The sequence below is a fragment of the Aspergillus nomiae genome (genome assembly GCF_001204775.2).
Source record: "Aspergillus nomiae NRRL 13137 chromosome Unknown contig00556, whole genome shotgun sequence".
Taxonomy (NCBI): Eukaryota; Fungi; Ascomycota; class Eurotiomycetes; order Eurotiales; family Aspergillaceae; genus Aspergillus; species Aspergillus nomiae.
The window spans coordinates 1-17,583 of NW_015378611.1; the positions used below are offsets into that span (position 1 = coordinate 1).

The 17,583-nt window shown below is 48.4% G+C and overlaps 8 protein-coding genes across 8 annotated transcripts; 5 read left to right on the plus strand and 3 right to left on the minus strand.

Annotated features, from left to right (window-relative positions):
• Positions 1-17: 17 nt before the first annotated feature.
• Positions 18-746, plus strand: ANOM_010191 (ankyrin repeat domain-containing protein; the record flags this gene model as incomplete). Its single annotated transcript, XM_015555447.2, has 1 exon — positions 18-746. A coding segment is annotated over one exon (729 nt), but the record flags the coding sequence as incomplete, so codon positions are not given.
• A 921-nt stretch (positions 747-1,667) lies between these two features.
• On the minus strand, positions 1,668-3,649 carry ANOM_010192 (ferric reductase family protein; the record flags this gene model as incomplete). Its single annotated transcript, XM_015555448.1, has 2 exons — positions 1,668-2,769; positions 2,805-3,649. The coding sequence occupies 2 exons, from the start codon at positions 3,647-3,649 to the stop codon at positions 1,668-1,670; spliced, it is 1,947 nt and encodes a 648-aa protein (XP_015401620.1).
• Positions 3,650-5,614: 1,965 nt separating this feature from the next.
• Positions 5,615-6,903, plus strand: ANOM_010193 (zinc-dependent alcohol dehydrogenase; the record flags this gene model as incomplete). Its single annotated transcript, XM_015555449.1, has 4 exons — positions 5,615-5,720; positions 5,788-6,078; positions 6,142-6,257; positions 6,334-6,903. 4 exons carry the CDS (start codon positions 5,615-5,617, stop codon positions 6,901-6,903), a joined length of 1,083 nt encoding a protein of 360 aa, XP_015401621.1.
• Positions 6,904-8,319: 1,416 nt separating this feature from the next.
• Positions 8,320-9,665, plus strand: ANOM_010194 (terpene synthase family protein; the record flags this gene model as incomplete). The annotated part of the gene is made up of 4 exons (XM_015555450.1): positions 8,320-8,791; positions 8,853-8,881; positions 8,922-9,181; positions 9,239-9,665. 4 exons carry the CDS (start codon positions 8,320-8,322, stop codon positions 9,663-9,665), a joined length of 1,188 nt encoding a protein of 395 aa, XP_015401622.1.
• Positions 9,666-10,152: 487 nt separating this feature from the next.
• Positions 10,153-10,607, plus strand: ANOM_010195 (DUF3140 domain-containing protein; the record flags this gene model as incomplete). The annotated part of the gene is made up of 3 exons (XM_015555451.1): positions 10,153-10,181; positions 10,231-10,347; positions 10,406-10,607. The coding sequence occupies 3 exons, from the start codon at positions 10,153-10,155 to the stop codon at positions 10,605-10,607; spliced, it is 348 nt and encodes a 115-aa protein (XP_015401623.1).
• A 1,260-nt stretch (positions 10,608-11,867) lies between these two features.
• ANOM_010196 (flavin-containing monooxygenase) lies at positions 11,868-13,917 on the plus strand (the record flags this gene model as incomplete). The annotated part of the gene is made up of 9 exons (XM_015555452.1): positions 11,868-12,115; positions 12,170-12,183; positions 12,238-12,487; positions 12,535-12,603; positions 12,658-12,921; positions 12,978-13,113; positions 13,164-13,510; positions 13,565-13,734; positions 13,784-13,917. 9 exons carry the CDS (start codon positions 11,868-11,870, stop codon positions 13,915-13,917), a joined length of 1,632 nt encoding a protein of 543 aa, XP_015401624.1.
• A 346-nt stretch (positions 13,918-14,263) lies between these two features.
• On the minus strand, positions 14,264-15,375 carry ANOM_010197 (uncharacterized protein; the record flags this gene model as incomplete). Its single annotated transcript, XM_015555453.1, has 3 exons — positions 14,264-14,843; positions 14,921-15,154; positions 15,215-15,375. 3 exons carry the CDS (start codon positions 15,373-15,375, stop codon positions 14,264-14,266), a joined length of 975 nt encoding a protein of 324 aa, XP_015401625.1.
• A 944-nt stretch (positions 15,376-16,319) lies between these two features.
• Positions 16,320-17,330, minus strand: ANOM_010198 (SDR family oxidoreductase; the record flags this gene model as incomplete). Its single annotated transcript, XM_015555454.1, has 5 exons — positions 16,320-16,403; positions 16,454-16,651; positions 16,697-17,071; positions 17,127-17,185; positions 17,255-17,330. 5 exons carry the CDS (start codon positions 17,328-17,330, stop codon positions 16,320-16,322), a joined length of 792 nt encoding a protein of 263 aa, XP_015401618.1.
• Positions 17,331-17,583: the final 253 nt, after the last annotated feature.

The following is a 17,583-nucleotide window of genomic DNA, read 5'->3' on the forward strand; positions in this document are numbered from 1 at the left end:
CGAACCAGCACCAAGTCCACTTCACAAACCCCTCAATAAAACAATACCTCCAATCCCCCGAGATCCAAACCACCGCAGAAAAACAACTCGCAATAACAGAATCCACGTCCCACGCCACCATCGCGAAAGACAGTCTAACCTACCTGCTCCAATTCACAGAGCCGTACACCACAATCCCGAGCAAAATCAAAACCTCGTACCTACTAAGCTACGCAACAAACTACTGGGCCGTGCATGCCCGCTTAGCCCGTCCAGAAACAGACCCAGAACTAACGGCGCTAATCCTCCGCTTCCTCAACTCAGGAACAGCATACCTAAACTGGACAGCTTTTCTGGATGGATACGAACCCTTTTCTGGAACCGATGGGTCTGGTCTGATCCGCCACCCACATCCAATCTACTACGCTGCGTCATTCGGCCTAACCAACATCGTTGCAGCGCTCCTTGACACCGGTGCTCCCCTGGATAGTAGGGGACCAAGCGGGAGCGCGCTGGCTGCTGCTTCACTGGCCGGACATCTGGATACTGTCAAGGTGCTTGTCGATTCCGGGGCGGATGTGAACCTGGCGGGGCCTTTCGGGACGCCGCTTGTTTTAGCGTCGGGGAGTGGGTTTGTGAGCGTTGTGCGGTTTTTGGTGGAGAGGGGGGCCAATGTTGAGGCGAGGGGCGAGTGGAGTGAGACGGCGGTTGTGGAAGCGAGGAAGAATGGGTTTGAGGATGTTGTTGGGGTGATTATGGGGAGGTAGGCCTGTCTTGTCTTCGCCTTCTTGCCTGTCAGGCTGGAGGTTGGTTTGGTTGGAGGTGCGTTTGTGATTTGTTTAATGTAAGATGGGCTGGTGAACGGGTCTCAAGTGAGATATCCTGTTTCATATGCATGATACCTACATGGAATGCAATACTTGATATCATTCCTCCGTGATATAATCAATCCTATGATGATAACTCGGAAATAACTCGGCCCTGACACCACAGGACGTGTTCTAGACCATCAGAAAACCCCTCGTAGAAAGGAACCTCTTATAATGCCAGACCCAAAAGATCAATATAATTGTGGCAAAATGACAGGAATCGACTGATGCAGTCATGCATACCGGTTCCTATATAGCCGTTTGGTAATCCAATTCCTTACCCATAACAAGCAAAACCACACAACGAACTCGATATATCTTTAAAGAAGTCGCTCTTCTGTCATACCAGAATATCCTATATATCATACATCCAGATCGACTCATCGAATCCATAATGTCCAACCAGTCCAACCAATCCACCAAGGCATCCTCCCAACGCCGCAGCTTCTCGCTCCCAGCGGACCTTCAAAACATCCTAGACAAAGAAGGGCTGTACCGGGATTTATACGGTGATTATGAGAAGGGAGCGGCAGGCTCGGAATGGCTCGGGAAATGTAAAAATGGAGGATAAAGGAGGGGATATTGGTAATCAATTGCATCTATTCGGTTTGTATATAGTATATTTGTTGTATTTTATTTAGAATATTGGTTGACTGAGTTAAATGGAATTGTCTTTTGCGTGTGGGTATATATACAAAAATAAATCGACAAGGTACTCCTTCATGACCGGCAGGAAGGCGATACAATGCAAGGCAAATATATACAACAAAATGCCACCAAGAACCGAAAACCGCTAAGCAAAGACTGGGCAAAACAAAATCAATACTCCAACCGATCATCATGAACCAACTCCACATCGTATCTCTCATTACCCTTCCACACCCGACCTGGATCATTGAGCGACGCCACAGTTGTGCGAAGCGAGGAGATCAACCCCGTCGGCCCGCTAGCAATGACACGCGTTGGACCCTGAACAGTGCGCTGCACGAAATCAGTCAGGTCTGCCGGCACATCAGGGTGTACCGAGGTGCCGGAATTCCCGGGCCGCAAGCAATGCACCGAGAACGGGTTATCCGACAAAGGAGCGTCGTGAGAAACAGTAGATAGCGGTCTCTTGATCTCGGAATCGGTGATATATGCCGGTGTGAAGGAGTTTCGAATATTGGCCCGGTCGTCTTCGCGCGTAACATACACCCGGATCCGGAAATGGGTGCATGCTTGTGCAGCGGTACGCAGTACTTCCAGTTCTTCGCTGAGCCACCGCATGTCTGACTTGCGGCGGACGATCCACACAAGCTCGACTATGCTTCTTCGGGTGGAGAAGAATCGATTTAATACTATCGCTTGCAGGATCGGGAGAACGAATGTCACACCTGTGCCGCCTGCAACACAGAAGAGGTTGATGTCGTCTGAGCAGTGGAGGTCGTTGTCGACGATGGATTGCCCGTATGGTCCGGAAAGAACGATGGATGTACTTGGTGGTTCGTCCCAGTTTAACCCCTGGGGCTGACGGGAGATACGAGCCAAGTCCTTGGTTAAACCCTTCTTCGCGCGGATGATGTACGTGTGGGATTGCTTGGAGCCGCCAGGCACAGAGGACGGCGTCATGGGGTGCGATTGCCAGATACTAAGCCCGGGGAAGCATAGGTAGAAATGCTGGCCGATTTCCCAAGGGCTGTGGTCGTGGTCGAAATCCAGACGGACGACGTCTCCGTCTTCATCATTGGGAAAGGAGACTATGCGAGCTTTGGGGATGTGCAGACCCCAGAAGGAGAACGTTTCTGAAGCGTGCGGGCCGAAGTGTGTGAAAACGTCCGCAACAGCCGAATGGCCCGGTCGAGCAGCCACACGACCAATGACGCGATCATCCAGCATGAAAGCTGCTCCCAGTGTCCCCAGCAAGCACCCACGTATAGCATGGCTACGACATAGTGCGCTTTGCGGAAGAACTCGTACCCCGTGAGGCGGATGGCCCACTTGGTACTGAAGAAGACCAGGAATGACAGGAATATCATGGCTACGATGCCCCAGATCATGTACTCCTGAGCTATAAAAGCGTTCCATGTTGAGGGTTGCGGCTGGTACAGCTTCCCCTCCATGAGGGTCCAGCCGAAGGTGTGAAGAGCAGATTGAATGTAAATAATCCAGCCGAGCCAGCGATGAAGAAAGTTGAAATGGTGATAAGGTATTCCCGTACAGAGGGAAAGGAGGGATTCCCTGGTACACAGAAGCACAGCAAGGGGCGTTAAGGCGTATGCGAGAACTCCGAGGCGATCAGCCCACGGACCAATTCCCGTGGGAGTCGATCGCAAGTTGGTTCCCTTGACAGGGATGTACCATGTTTTGTAAACGATTCCGACAAAGCTGAAGATGATGAGATAGCCGGCTAGAATGGCGAGGACGAGGATATTAAACCGAGTGGTGCGGCCGAATAGAGAGGTTAGAGATTCCTGGACAAAGTAGCGGTGGTATATCGAGCCAAGTGATCTCCTCATGCGATAAATAGAGCTCTGTGATCTATTTTCATGTTCCCCCTCCTTCTGAATGCATGAAGATGTAGACTTGCGTGTGATAGGATTGCAGTAATGGGCAATGAAGCAAAGGAATACAATTCCAAGAATGACCGCCCAGAGAATGGCACTGTAGAGTATAGACAAATCATGACTGTGATAGACCGTATCTAGATATGCACACTTTCCCGCACCACTGGTACAGGGGAGTTGGCGATTATAGTATCCCCAGTGGTGTTCAACACCGGGACCACTATCCGGGATATCGTGAGCATGGCGCGGAGAGAGCATCTTGAGTCGTCAATGCTCGAGAGAAGGGACGAACGTTGCTGGGCTCTGGAGAGGAGGAAAACGAACATGCTGGATGGCTGCGGGGGATGTCCATATTAAACTGTACCCGCCGTCGCGAAAAGTCGTTAAGACACATACGTTAAAAAGTGGGTTGCCAAGGAGAAAATATGCTCAAGTGCAATGCCAAGGACGCTTTGGCCAGAAGTATTTGATTTGCAGTTGTCTGGAAATGAGACAGTGGATCACTTGGCCTGTGTCAAGTTTATAGCTGTATGATTCATTGGGATTCATCGATTCATGGGAGTGCCCAAAGCAAATGACTCGTATGAAGGCGAATCGCTTGCGGATCTTGGCCTGACGAACCCGAATACTATCCTGTGTAACACAGCTGGCCCGACCGCTTGGCGCCATGCCGGAAGTTAATCTAATCGAAATCTGCTCAAATAGGATCATCCCCACCTTCCTGGTAAAAAGCACCAATCGGCGCTATTACCGCTTAGGGTTTTGCCAGAGACTGCCGAATTGGACAGGGTCATTTACCCGATCGTTCTCGACCGAAGCTCATTGTGTCTCTTTCTTCCTCATTGTTCATTGATGTAGGAACCTTAAGCATACAACAAAGATACTACTACGGTTGGAGAATCGTGCATGATTGGTTCTCTATAATCACATACTGGGGGCCAGGGGCATATGGAATAAGGCAGGAAGGCCGCCGGAACAGAATACCTTTTCTGGTAAAGCGAGAAGCAGAAATGATTGTCACCGGTGGCGGTGATTTCCTCTTTTGAAACTTGTTCTGCTAAACGGATTTCCTGATATACCCAGCCAGGTAACCTGCCACATATTTGATTTTCTTCTTAACTCCCGTAATTGGTACCATCTAATGCTTTGTGGAGTGAGAAATAACGGCGGACCTGTGTTTCTAAGCGGGGTGATCTCCCAAATAGCTTTTCGACCAAGCCCGCCTAATTGTCCCTTGATTTAGATATCTTCTTTTAGGTCCAATACTTAATCCTTCTTTAACTGCAATACCCTCACTACTCAAGGCCATCTCAATGGAAGTGCTCGAACTTTGCGGATACACATGATCTAGACGGCAAAGTCATCGCAGACCGGGTGATAACGCCACTCTTATCGAAATTTCTGAATCGCGTCAGCATCGTTGCAAGCAATAGTAGGCCCCGTCCCGGCATCAGCAGAATGTCTTATACCAGGCTGCTCTAAAAGGTTGGAACAATCAAGGCCTTCAACTAACTATAACCAGGAGGAAGGCATTGGAGCCTTTACAACAGCGCTGTTGATACCTCTCAGATAGCTCAGTCTGCTTTCGCGTGAGGAGCCTATGATGTGTAAACTTTTCGCGCCCATGTATTTAACTTCTTGAATTTGAGGACTATCATATCCCAACTTCTCAGATTGCATTGACGGCTTTATTTTCTATAAGTGTTACGTATTGTGCATCGATCTTTTAGCAGCGGGGAGGTTCACGGAATAAAAACAATTGAGTTTAGTTCAAGTGCACCCATCTCACTGAGATTTTCCAGTTTTGCAAAAGTACCTTATCTGTATCTAGCACAATATTCATGATGAGATGTCTGTCAAAGCAAAGCGTCCACGTTGTGAAGTACAGCTGCTGCCGATATGTACTCCGTAAGTATCGGCCATCCGAGACCCACCGGGATGGGTTACCTATTTAGTCGACGGACTGGGAAACTTGTATGCTGCTATCCCCACGCAACAGCGCCCCTCTACCCCGGACAAATCCTATATTAAGATGGCAGGAGGAAATTTTGGAATGGCTTTATTCTATTCGGTCTGATGGTTAGACTCCACGTCTTACTGCCTGTTATTAACCTCTCCTCGTGACACTCATCCCCACACTCTTGATATCTCTTTATAAATATAGTGCCACTCCTCTAGCTTGCATCACTACCAATACAGCCTCCAACGTAGACATCGAATAACATGGACCCTCAATCGCCAATACCTGAACAGTGCAAAGCCGGAGTCGTTTCCAACAATGGCCCTGACTACCAGCTGACGGTTGAAGATGTCCCTGTGCCAACGCCAGGTAAGTAAGCCCTTCCATCTTATGAGCATATGCCCGAATCAAAGTTGCTGATATTTTACCCTCTCAGGCCCTGACCAACTACTGATTAAACTTAATGTGACCGGGCTATGCTACAGTGACATTCATTATATGTTGGAAGATCTGCCCCTTCCGCGAATGCGCGATTACGGCGTTCGATCTCCAGGCCATGAGGGTGCAGGCATCGTAGTCGCTCTTGGTTGTGATGTGAATGGGTGGAAGCTAGGGGATCGAGCTGGAATTGCGCCCACTTGGGATACTTGTATGAGCTGCGATTTGTGCTCTTCTGAGCTGGAATGTCATTGCTCGCATGCTGTGCCGACTGGATTGAAGGTTTCTGGTAGGATCCTGAGAAGAAAGAACCAAATAAGCTTGTAGTATTGCTTTCTAACCATGAAGATAGGCACATATCAACAATATATCGTCAGCCCAGCACGATACACAACCCCCATTCCGAACGGCGTTGACGATTTCTCCGCCGGCCCCATCATGTGCAGTGGATCAACCATGTTCAGAGCAGTACACGCCCCTTGCCTGACCCCCTTCTTTGAATAACAGGAGTTGCGCTAATACCACTTCCTAACCCAATTATTAGCTCCGAGAGTCAAACCTACGTGCAGGCCAATGGGCAGTGATAGTGGGAGCCGGCGGCGGAGTAGGACATATGGGGGTGCAAATAGCGAAAGCAATGGGTCTGCGGGTCATTGGCATCGACGCAGGTGAAGACAAAGAAACTCTTTGTGTCAAACTCGGCTGCGAAGCCTTCATAGACCATCAAAGGTCTACCAATCTGAGCCAGGATGTACGCAATATAGCCGATGGGAAAGGTGCACACGGTGTACTTGTGACCGCATCATCTGCTGCTGCATACCGTGTAGCGCCTCATATGCTTCGTGTGGGAGGTGTAGTTGTTTGTGTTGGTATGCCTGCGTCTGGCACAGCATTTGCAGGGGATGATCCCATGTATCTGATCCTGAATAACTTGAAGGTCGTGGGCTCTCTCACGGGGTCACGTCAGGATACGGCTGGAGCTTTGTCGCTGGCTGCGCGGGGGTTGCTTAAGCCGATGTATGAGTCGTTCAGTTTACAGGAATTACCAAATGCAGTGAGCCAACTAAGGCAGGGGAAGGTTAGAGGGCGCTGTGTTGTGGATTTTAATGTCTGAATCTTGGTGTTGACATAGGGGACCTATGGGAGATGTTTAATATCTTCAGGTGCTGATTTCCCCTAAACTAGCTGTCAACTAAGGGATCTTAAAACGGGCAGCTTGCAATGTAGAACTGCTGTACGGAATACGAAAGGTTTCTCACCTCCCTCTAATATTTATATTCTATTTTGAGATGTCATATATTCATACATCTTGTCGTTGCTATTTATAATATATAACATATATGACAAATGACCATAAAAGGAACCGAATCCAAACCTGTAGCCATGGAGTACACAAGGAAAAATAAAAGGATTCTCTATTTTCGAATTTCCTGCCCTCCGGGCTCAGAGGTTTTATTCATTTACCTGAGGTGGGAAGCCGGTTCCTTGTGACTGTGTTGGTGGGAATCATCTCCTTCATGTAAACCCACCGCTTATGTGTATCAATTCGGGGTGCTGTTCTCCCTGATATGCGACTGAAAAGAAGTGTCCAGGGAGACAGTGAGCTGTATGAAAGATGCAAGAACGGCTGCCTTCAGGGGACTCTGCGAGGTGCATTAATATACAATAAAGAGTTATATTCGGCGAATATTAAGATCTTTATCCAATATTTAGGTGGCGCTAAAACCCTCCTTATACTACTGAAACAAAAGGTCGGATACAAAGCGATAGCAGACAAAGATATCAGGCGCTAGGTCTACATAGGCAGCTTCACAGTATATAACCATGGCTGCACGGAGAGGGGAACATGAACACTTGTCTTTCTCTAACTCTCTACTTCATATTTCTATTCACGATGTCTCGTTCGGTGTCTCCTGCTCCTCCTTCAGAGGGTGAGTCTGGCGACCCTTTCCAAGGCTCACTTACTGGTCTTTCTTTGACGGATGCGTCTGAGACAGGTACCCCCGAAAGGAGCGCATGTACAACCTGTTTGAGCAATTCCTTCGCACAATGTCGGAGGCGGGATCCATCGGAGACGGTACGGACTTAGCCACGGGTTATCCTTGCGACTTCTCCATGAACAATTTTTAGAGCATGCAAGAAGCATTATCCACCCGCCCTCGCTTCTCAGCTCGGGGCATGGAACACACATCTGATTTGTCATAGCAGCAACATGATTAGGCATAAGACTCTGTTATCGGTGCCCTTATAGATCAAGAAGGCATAGTACCAGTGGTCTATATCGGCAAGAGTCGATGAGGTTGTGACAGAGCGCCACCGTGAGCGCCATCCGCCGTGTACGTCGAGGGCGCAGCGGCGCACGAAAACAAGAACATGGGAGCCCTAACAAAGGCTCTACGTCATTAAGCCACACAAGCTATTATAAACTGGGACATTCTGAGATTTTCATTGTGGTAGAAAGTGTATTTTCCTTGTCTCCTTTCCTAGACCTTCATCAATACCAACAGCAACACAAAAGAAAGTATGTACCATGGGCACAACCACGGACAGTAACGAAGGTGGTCATTTCATGCCCATAACGCACGTATACGACCCTGTACTGGACCTTAACACCTCGTTCGATCCAGATATCTTCGCATTTCTCCAAGACTCGGACGATATTGTTGGTGGATCAGGATGTTATTCGAACTCCATTGTCTTGTACCCCTCCCAATTGTCGATATCCTGGCCTAGCTACTTGCCCTGCTGTAGACAGAGCAAGCACTGGAAGGTAGCAGAAGGCATGACCAAAGAACTGCTGGACGCTATATACAAGGACTCGGGTCGAGATAATAGAGTACTACCTGGGGAGCTTCAAGACACATCGTTGGATGTTAGAAGGCGGAAGGAGGTAGAGATCATAGCTACATCAGTCAAGTCGACAGCGTATATGTATCCAAATGCAAGTCCAGTACGTGCGGGCATGCTAAGTCAGACCATGTTGGTTGTTTTTCTGCATGACAGTGAGTGATACGTTGATCTATTCCCCAGATGGTGCATTTGGTTCTAACATTCTCAAACTAGATGTTGTGGATAGCTCTCCGTCGCGCGCTGTAAGTCGGCTTATCGTGTTTGGTTGCAGTTTATATTCAGGTTAGTCTTAAGGGATCTACAATCACCGACGCCATTTTCGCCCCATATGAGCCGAAGGCTGGCACCGCACAGAAGCGTTGCGAGGCTTTGTGGAGCTTCTTGACAGCAATCATTGAGGAAGACCCGAACCTTGGAAAGAGGCTCGTCTCCAGCGTACTCACCTGGCTCAGTCATACTAAGGGGTATCGGTCGATCGCACCGACGGTCTTTGAGTCGTTGAGAAGCTATCTAGATTTTCGATCAGAGGATATTGCTCTAGAGTACGTAACCCGGAGTTCGCATATAGAGAATAGAAAGTTACAGTTAACCTCCACCAGATTTCTCTTAGCACAGACTTTGTTTGCTAATAACATCCACCTTTCTGAAACCGAGATACAAGTATTCAGCAAGTTGATGCGGATATATGTGACTCACGTCTCTCTCACGAATGATCTTTACTCCTTCCAAAAGGAGAATGAAGAGTACGAGCGAACCGGCGCACTGCTCATCAACGCGGTCGATGTTATACGCAAGGAATACCAGGTCTCCCCGGTGACGGCGAAGCAGCTTGCCCGGGGATTTATTTTGGACACAGAGTGTGAGTTTTCCGTGGAGTTTAAAAGGCTAATATTGTCGGGCCTCTTGAATGATGGTCAGATCCGGTTCGCGAAGGCGTTGGCTGAATGCCTTGCCGGAGAGATCTTTTACTCGATCACCTCTGGTCGGTATGGAGGGGGAAAGGCTGCGAGGGTGATCTCTGCGTGAGCTGCCTGCTCACAATTCTATGTTCTAGCTGTAATGCCAGGGGTAGTTGTTACAGTCACAATGCAATTTGGATATTCATCAGCCTATGTGGAAATGGGAGAGGTAGGGTTGAACTGCCGGGGCACGGATGAAAGACTTGACACCTGGTCTAAAATTGATAAAGATTGTATATAGATCGTTGTCAGCAGAGTATTAGATAGTATGACAGATATATGCTACGATATTCATCCTTGTTTACATCTACTAACCGGCTCATTTCTTCACCTTGTCGTCTATGACCGCATAGCTACACCTTAACCCAGATTGACTTCCGGGAGGCGACGTTTAACGACCAGCCCAGCATCATAATGAACTCAATTCCATCCAAACCCATCCATGACGTCAGCTCTATTCCGGCATAAATACATCTCAGACTCCTACCGACAAGCAAAAGGTCAATAACCAACATCATTAAAGAATAGCACGACTCCCTAGAACAATAATCACAATGGTCAAAGACAAGGACACCGTCATCGAGTACACTGCCCTTCCGTTTCAGCCCTAATCCAAGCTAACTGGCCACCAGGGAATTCAACGACCTGGTCAACATGACCCCCAATGAACTCCGTGACTGGCTCAAAGAAGAGCAGTCGCAGTCGTCCGGGTGGAGTGGTGAATCTGGAGAGACAATTGGACATGAAAGGTCTCTTCTACTCACATACCCCTTCAACAAGTATTGGATAAAAACTAACCAAGTATAGTGGTCGCAAGATTGTCGACATCCTAGAGCATAACCCGTCCAAGGATCCAGATGGATACTCCGACCAGGACATCGATCACATGCGACGAGTCGTGTCGTATTGTAAGCGGCATTTGGCGCAGGAGGAGAAAGCCAAGCAGGATCCGAACAGCAAGAGCCATCGGTCGTTGAAGAACTGGGGACATGATCCGTTTAAGTCCTGATTCTAGACGTGTATATATGAAACGCGCAGTGTTGTGTATGTATTTCATATATATATAACAATTAGTCCGTCTGTAGTCGTTACCACATTACTACATTCTACGCCATTTTGATAGACTCGTGTTCCTCCCTCCATTGAAATTGATTCTGTACCTGAATAGACCCTTGTTCTGGCAATGACTTGAAGACGATTGCCAAGGCCGCAAGAATATAGACAGCAATGACAATGCCATTCCTTCTCTGTGTATGTCTCAGTGAGTTCAAGGTCTGGTGGCGGTTCACCGAAGGCACTTCTCACTTCCACGTTTCCGCGGCTTTCAATAGAACCAAGCTAGAAAAATAGGACTGGCTGAGACACAGCCAAGGAATCGCTAAGGAATAACAAGGTTCTCCGGACTACTTTTGACGACGTGCATGCGGTCGCCAGGCACGATTTACATATCTGAACTGGCTTGCATGCAAATCCTGCACCATAATGTTCTCGTCTGCAGTAGCAGGGAATAGAGAACACGTAGTGTTGTCTATTGCATGATCATCTCGGTACGGCGGAAGCGAGTCCCTGCAGCTCCACTCGACGCAGCTCGTTAGTGGCCGTTAGAGCCATCCTGCTAATGAACGATTGGCCTCCGCCGTCGCCGCTACTGCACGTCGGAGCGAATTCTGTAACCCAGTAACCCCTCCGTTCTTTGACGAGCAGGCCAATGCTACGCTGCATGGAGACATGTGTCAGTATCAAAAAGTGGAGTCTTGGGGAACCGGAACAATTGCTTTGCACGGTATGGCCAGAGCCCTGGAGCAGTCTAGCGACACATAGATACTGCTAAGAGCTACATGGCAGCCACTTCAAAATTTATTTTTGCCTCAATTTTATTCGTTTGCTCTTCTACTCGCTTTTCCCGTGTTTTATATTAGTTAATTACTCATAGTTTAACAGCCCACGAAATGTAACGCAACCCACTGACCAACGTAATCCAACACGGCTTGAGCCGGGTAGATCAACGATCAACAATGCCCTAAAGTCCTAGCTCTAGCACTAACAGAACGGGGCAACTCTGGCTTCACCCTAAGATCGGGCCTCTAACATCCGGTCCTGGCAAGCGATCAGCTGTCAGTCCCGAGTCATGTCACAGCCTCGCGATTTCACAGCCTTCTACTTGGCGATACCTGGTCCCATCCCTCCATATAATGGAGCCGATACCCCCGACCCCAGACGCACTACCTGGTCCTCTGCTACCCATATACCCATCGCTTAAAAATTCAAAATGCCGTTAAACGAGGCCCCCGCATCCAATGGCGAAGCCCAGAACGACTGGAAAGTCGACCCCTCCGTCTTTGCCTTCACGCCGAGAAAGCTGCGTGTAGTGTGTATTGGAGCAGGTTTCTCTGGTCTGACCATTGCGTATAAACTCAAACACGAGACGCCTCTGGACTTTGTTGATTTCACTATCTACGAGAAGAATCCGGAGGTCGGGGGCACGTGGTTTGAGAATATCTATCCGGGGGTGGCGTGGTGAGTACTTCAACCTGGTCTACTGTGGATATGGATGTGTGCTGACGATGCTAGTGATATTCCTGTTCGTGAGTTGATACTTAATTTCCAGAAGGCCTCAGTGGGAGGCTGACTCAAAGAAGACAGTTATCAGTTCCCGTTTGCGCCTAATCCCGCGTGGTCGAGCTACTATGCCACTGGGAAGGAGATACAGGAGTATATTGTCAGCACAGCGGACAAGTACGATCTGAAGGAGAAGGTCAAGTTCAATACGAAGCTCGTCAAGGCAATTTGGAGCGAGGTGCAGGGGAAATGGAAGCTTCAATTGCAACAGGGTGAGTTCGTTCTGGAAGATGAGGCCGATATCGTACTGGATGGGAGTGGTATTTTGAAGTAAGTCTTCGTCGACAGCTTCTGTGAAGGGAATCTAACCATGTCAGTAAATGGAAATGGCCCAATATCGAGGGTCTGGATACTTTTAAAGGAAAGCTGCTTCATACTGCTCGATGGTAGGCTCAATTTATCCATGTAGTAGTGGCGTGAACAATAGCTGACATCACCAGGGACCCGGAATACAACTACGAGGGCAAGAAAATCGCAGTCCTCGGCAACGGCTCATCTGGAATTCAGATAATTCCTTCTCTTCAACCCAAAGCCGCAAAGCTAGTGAATTACATTCGACATGCTACTTGGATTTCCCCCAACCTCTGTGGCCAATTGACGAGGGACGGGATGGGTACGAACTTCCAATTCACATCAGAGGAAAAACAGCAATTCCAGGACGATCCAGAAAAACTTCTGGAGTATAGAAAATCCATTGAGGGGGCGTATGTTTCTCTTCGGTATTTTAGCTTAACATGTGGCTGACATGGATCGACTGCAGTGTCAATAGCGTGTATGCCTGGATGATCTCGGGATCTGAGGAAAATAAGGCCCTTTATGAGGTGGTACATGGGGTAATGCGAAGCCGCCTGTCCAAAAGCCTAGAGCTGCTCAAGACACTGATACCGACGTACGAGGTTGGATGTCGACGTATTAGTCCCGGCGACGGCTATCTGGAGCTATCCAGGAAGACAACGCCAGGATCACCTTGAGTAATATCAATCGCATTACACCCAACGGAATCGAGACAGACGAAGGAGAAGAGGAATTTGATTTGATCGTCTGCGCGACTGGCTTCGACTACTCATTCATTCCTCCCTGGGAGCTAATCGGCCGTGACGGTCGCCGCCTTGATGAGGAGTGGAAGGACATACCAGAAGCATACTTTGCGACATGTGCTGGCGGAGTTCCCAACTATTTTATGTTTGGTGGACCAAACTACCCCATTGGCCATGGCTCTTTGCCTGCGGCACTCGACTCCTCCGCTGACTATATGTTGCAATGGATCAAGAAGATTGCGGCGGAGGATATCAAGTACGGATTTGTCTTGTTTCCCATCGACTCCTTGTCAGAACTAACATCCTCCAGATCGGTCGTAGTGAAAGACTCCGTGGTCCGTGATTATAACAAATTCGCGCAAGAAACCCTGAAGCGCTGTGTCTGGTCTAAGGGCTGTCATGCCTGGTACAGTAAAAGAAACGAAGGAGCCGACAACACTGTCACTGCCATGTATCCAGGAAGTGCACTTCATTTCAAAGGTATGTCGGCCGTTCCAACACTTATCGATGCTGCTAACGCTCTATGTAGCCTGTATGGAAAAGATTCGCCCCGAGGATTTTGAGATCCAATATAATACCACCAATCCCTTCAGATTCATGGGGAATGGACAACTGGCGTTTGAGCGAGTCCCTGGCGCTGACCTGGCTTTCTATTTGAAGTAGTTCAGGCAGCATGTTGTGTCTGCATGAAATGTTATGATACTATATGGATGTTTCGCTGGTGATTACTGATATAGGTCTATTCCATGATAGTTATGAATTATTCTCCTTCTAGATCTACGTAGACTCTAGATACTGTACGTAGTTACCGGTGTCTATAAGAGGGTTTCCTGGGCAATAAGCTATAGTAACTGATGGATCCGCGGATTAGAGTATATCAATTATATCAACAAAAAATGAGCCCGAAAGACAATTGCCGCCACAAAACTTCAAAAAGCCGACCAGAACGCAAGGAACCAACCAAATCAAAAAGCCCCCGAGTCATTCTCACTCTATCCATAAGTTGAGATCAACTAAGTGCCCTTCCACACCTCCGTATCTGCTTATATACAAGCTCCTTTTCAAGACAATCGTGAGTGGCGTCGACGATAGTCTCCATCTCTTCTATACTATCCAGATCAATCTCCCCCAGCCCGTTCGGAACATCGAACCGGAACAACCGATTCTCGTCATCTAGCTCGGTATGTTCCTGAATGAACCGATTCGTATCAATGTCCGGGTCCACAATATCGACATCGGTCCCTTTGACCAAGCCAAACAGTCGTCTGCGAGACCGCTTGATCGACGGCTCCCCAGTTCCAATCGAAACCATGCATTTTAAATGATTCTCCAAGGCCCCCGCCGGCCACACGCCTCTCGCTTCGATCCACACTTCTCTCATCGGGTTGTTAGCTTCCAAACTGCTATCATGAAACCGCCGCCCGCTGGGCCCGATCTTAACGGAGTCGAAAAGCGGCGAGTGAGCAAAGGAAGCCGCACCGGCTTCATAGACCTTCGCAGACTTGAAGAGTTCATTCGAGCAGTATTTGCTCGGGTAACTTGTCAGGTGGACCAGTCTGCGATTAGTATCGTCGGTGGCGCAGACAAATCTACTCATGGAATTAGCGGCCCGCCAGAGCGACACCAGGAACATCGCAAGCAACTACAAGAGTCAAAGACTACTTACACCTTACACCCAGCCTCTTCCCTCAGCAGAACATCCTTTTCATAGCTCAGCTCCCGCAGGATCTTCCGCAACGCCATCTCGACCTTCTTAACATCGTATTTCGCGCGACTGCGCAGATTGCTACCGATTGGTAGGAGTCTCTTCTGGGAGAATACGTTCTGCGATAGTAGCTTGTAGGCGTGGATACACTGGTCGATATCCATTTCCAGACGCCCAAGCATGATCGCTATTAACCTGCGATATATGGTGAGTACTATGTATTATTGGGGTCACGACCCTGACCGGTGAACGAACCCACCCGACCCGCTGCCTCCTATCAGATCAAAGTAATCGCATGGCTTGGGGGGATTCTCTCGATCTATGGATTCCATGATCTCCTTCAGGATAATAAGCGAAGAGAGGCCCCGCACACCCCCGCCGTCTAGGCTTAGGAGGTTGATATTTCGGCCCGACATGGGAGGTAGAAATGCTTTGTGACAGCTTGATCAAGAGATCAGATAGAAACACCGACAACTTATTCCAGCAAACAAATAAAGAAATTAGACGAAAAGAGCGCCAACCCCTCTTTTATCACTCGTCGAAAAACTACGTCTTCCCTGCAAGCAGCCGTAAGGCAGACAGGGGACAGCCAGTCAAGATAAAACCACACACGGCAAATCGCATGAGCGAAAACGCAGCACTACGCAGGCAGAAATAGGGCACCAGTGACCAGCATCGCTCGAAATCTTGACACAGGCTGCGTTGACCGCTAACAAAGAAAGGTTTGGGGCCACATTATCTGCACCGGAAATCGCCCCGCACTTTGGGCATATCAGATTGGAAGATCCCGGTGTGCCTGTCTCTGCCTGCGCTTCTGATAGGCGAGGTGAACTCCTCGGTGACACATCAGAGAAGGTTTCATGCGATTGGTGTTGAGTGGAGCGCATGGCAGCCACGTAGTCGGCGCTTACCCGCGATATCGGATGGAACTGCCCGTGTTCATTGGCGCAATGCTGCAGGCGGGTTTGGAAGGCCGGAGCATAGCCACATCATCCGTGCGATGACGCATGGCTGTCTTCCTTAGTGTCGTGTTCTACTCTGGTGAGAGTGAAGGTTCGTGTATGTGTTCATAGAGTGACATTTCTCGCGGATTAGGGTTTCTTTTTCGGGTCATGTACAAACGAACTTGGAAGTTTGCTATTTGTTCCGTCGCTGAGTGATGTGTTACATACTATTTCTAGCTGATTTTGTTCAATATAGCTACGAGAGGTATTTTTTAATCAAAGAAACATAGAATAAGAGTTACAATAATAAAACTAAGGCCAACAGGCAGATAGACTTGACGGTAAGTTCCAACACCATTCGTACACTTCATACCCAAGTCAGAGAAATATTAAATCAACCTCAAACTCCAAATGTATCAAGGTAGAGTATAGCCGCCGTCAATCACAATATTCGCACCAGTCATATAGCTCGACGCATCAGAAGCACAGAACACATACGCCTATCAACCATATCAGCAATCACTTCCATGTACAGCAGGTATACACTTACACCCTTGAGCTCATAAGCCTCGGCCATCCGCTTAGCCGGAATCATATCAAACCACTTCTCCCGCCATTCCTTAGGATGGATATCCAGAATATCCGTGGCGATAAATCCAGGAGAGATACAGTTCACACGACAGAAGTCCACCCATTCAACAGATAGACACTTAGCCATCTGCACAACTGCAGCCTTCGAGGCATTATACTACGATCGTTAGTCCAGCACGTGTCTCCACAGGAACCCACTCACGGCAGCTTGCTTCTGAGGCACGTTCACCAACGTCGCGCTGACGGACGCCGTGAAAATAACATTTCCATATCCTTGCTCCTTGAAGATCCGGGCCGCGGCCTGGGCTGTATAAAATGCACCGTCCAAGTTGACCTTGGTAATATTATGCCATTGTTCGGTAGTATAGTCCTCCGCGGGCACATTGGAACAGATTCCTGAGTTTGCGACAATGATATCTAGTTTCCCAAAGTCCGCGGCGATTTGCTTGATTGCCTTTTCGATTTCCTCTTGGTTCGCCACGTCAGCTTGGTATGCGGCTGCTTTGACGTTGTGCTTGGCTGCTATCTCCGTTGCAAGTGACTCGGCGGTCTTGGATGAATTATAGATCAGAGCGACCTGTTCCGTAGCTTAGTACATGCTGATATTGACAAGCTGAGGGTTTGGGGTTTACATCAGCGCCTGCTTCTGCTAATGCTATTGAGACTTCTAAGCCAATACCACGGGCGCCACCTGATGAGATACAAGGTAAGTTACTGAGCTGATGTTGGGTAGCAGTGTTGTTCCTAGATCAAACCCTACCAGTCACGGCTGCGACTTTGCCTGAAAGGTCAAATGCCTTGAGAACGTGTTTGTTTTCGGGCTGTGCGAGTACCATCTTGATGTTACTATATATAGCATGCCACGATATACAGGTATAAGATGAAGGTACTGGATGAGGTTGTTATCTATCAAATATCTTGACATGGCTTCGGGCAACCCCGCAAATATTACAATCCCCGCATCGGAGATTCTCCGCAATTTCAAGTACCAGCCAAGCATCTCTTTAGAGTCTTTACAATAAAATCTCAAGTTCTTATCGGGGCTGCAATCGTTAATTAGTCTATTATATGATCTTAACTATATAATTA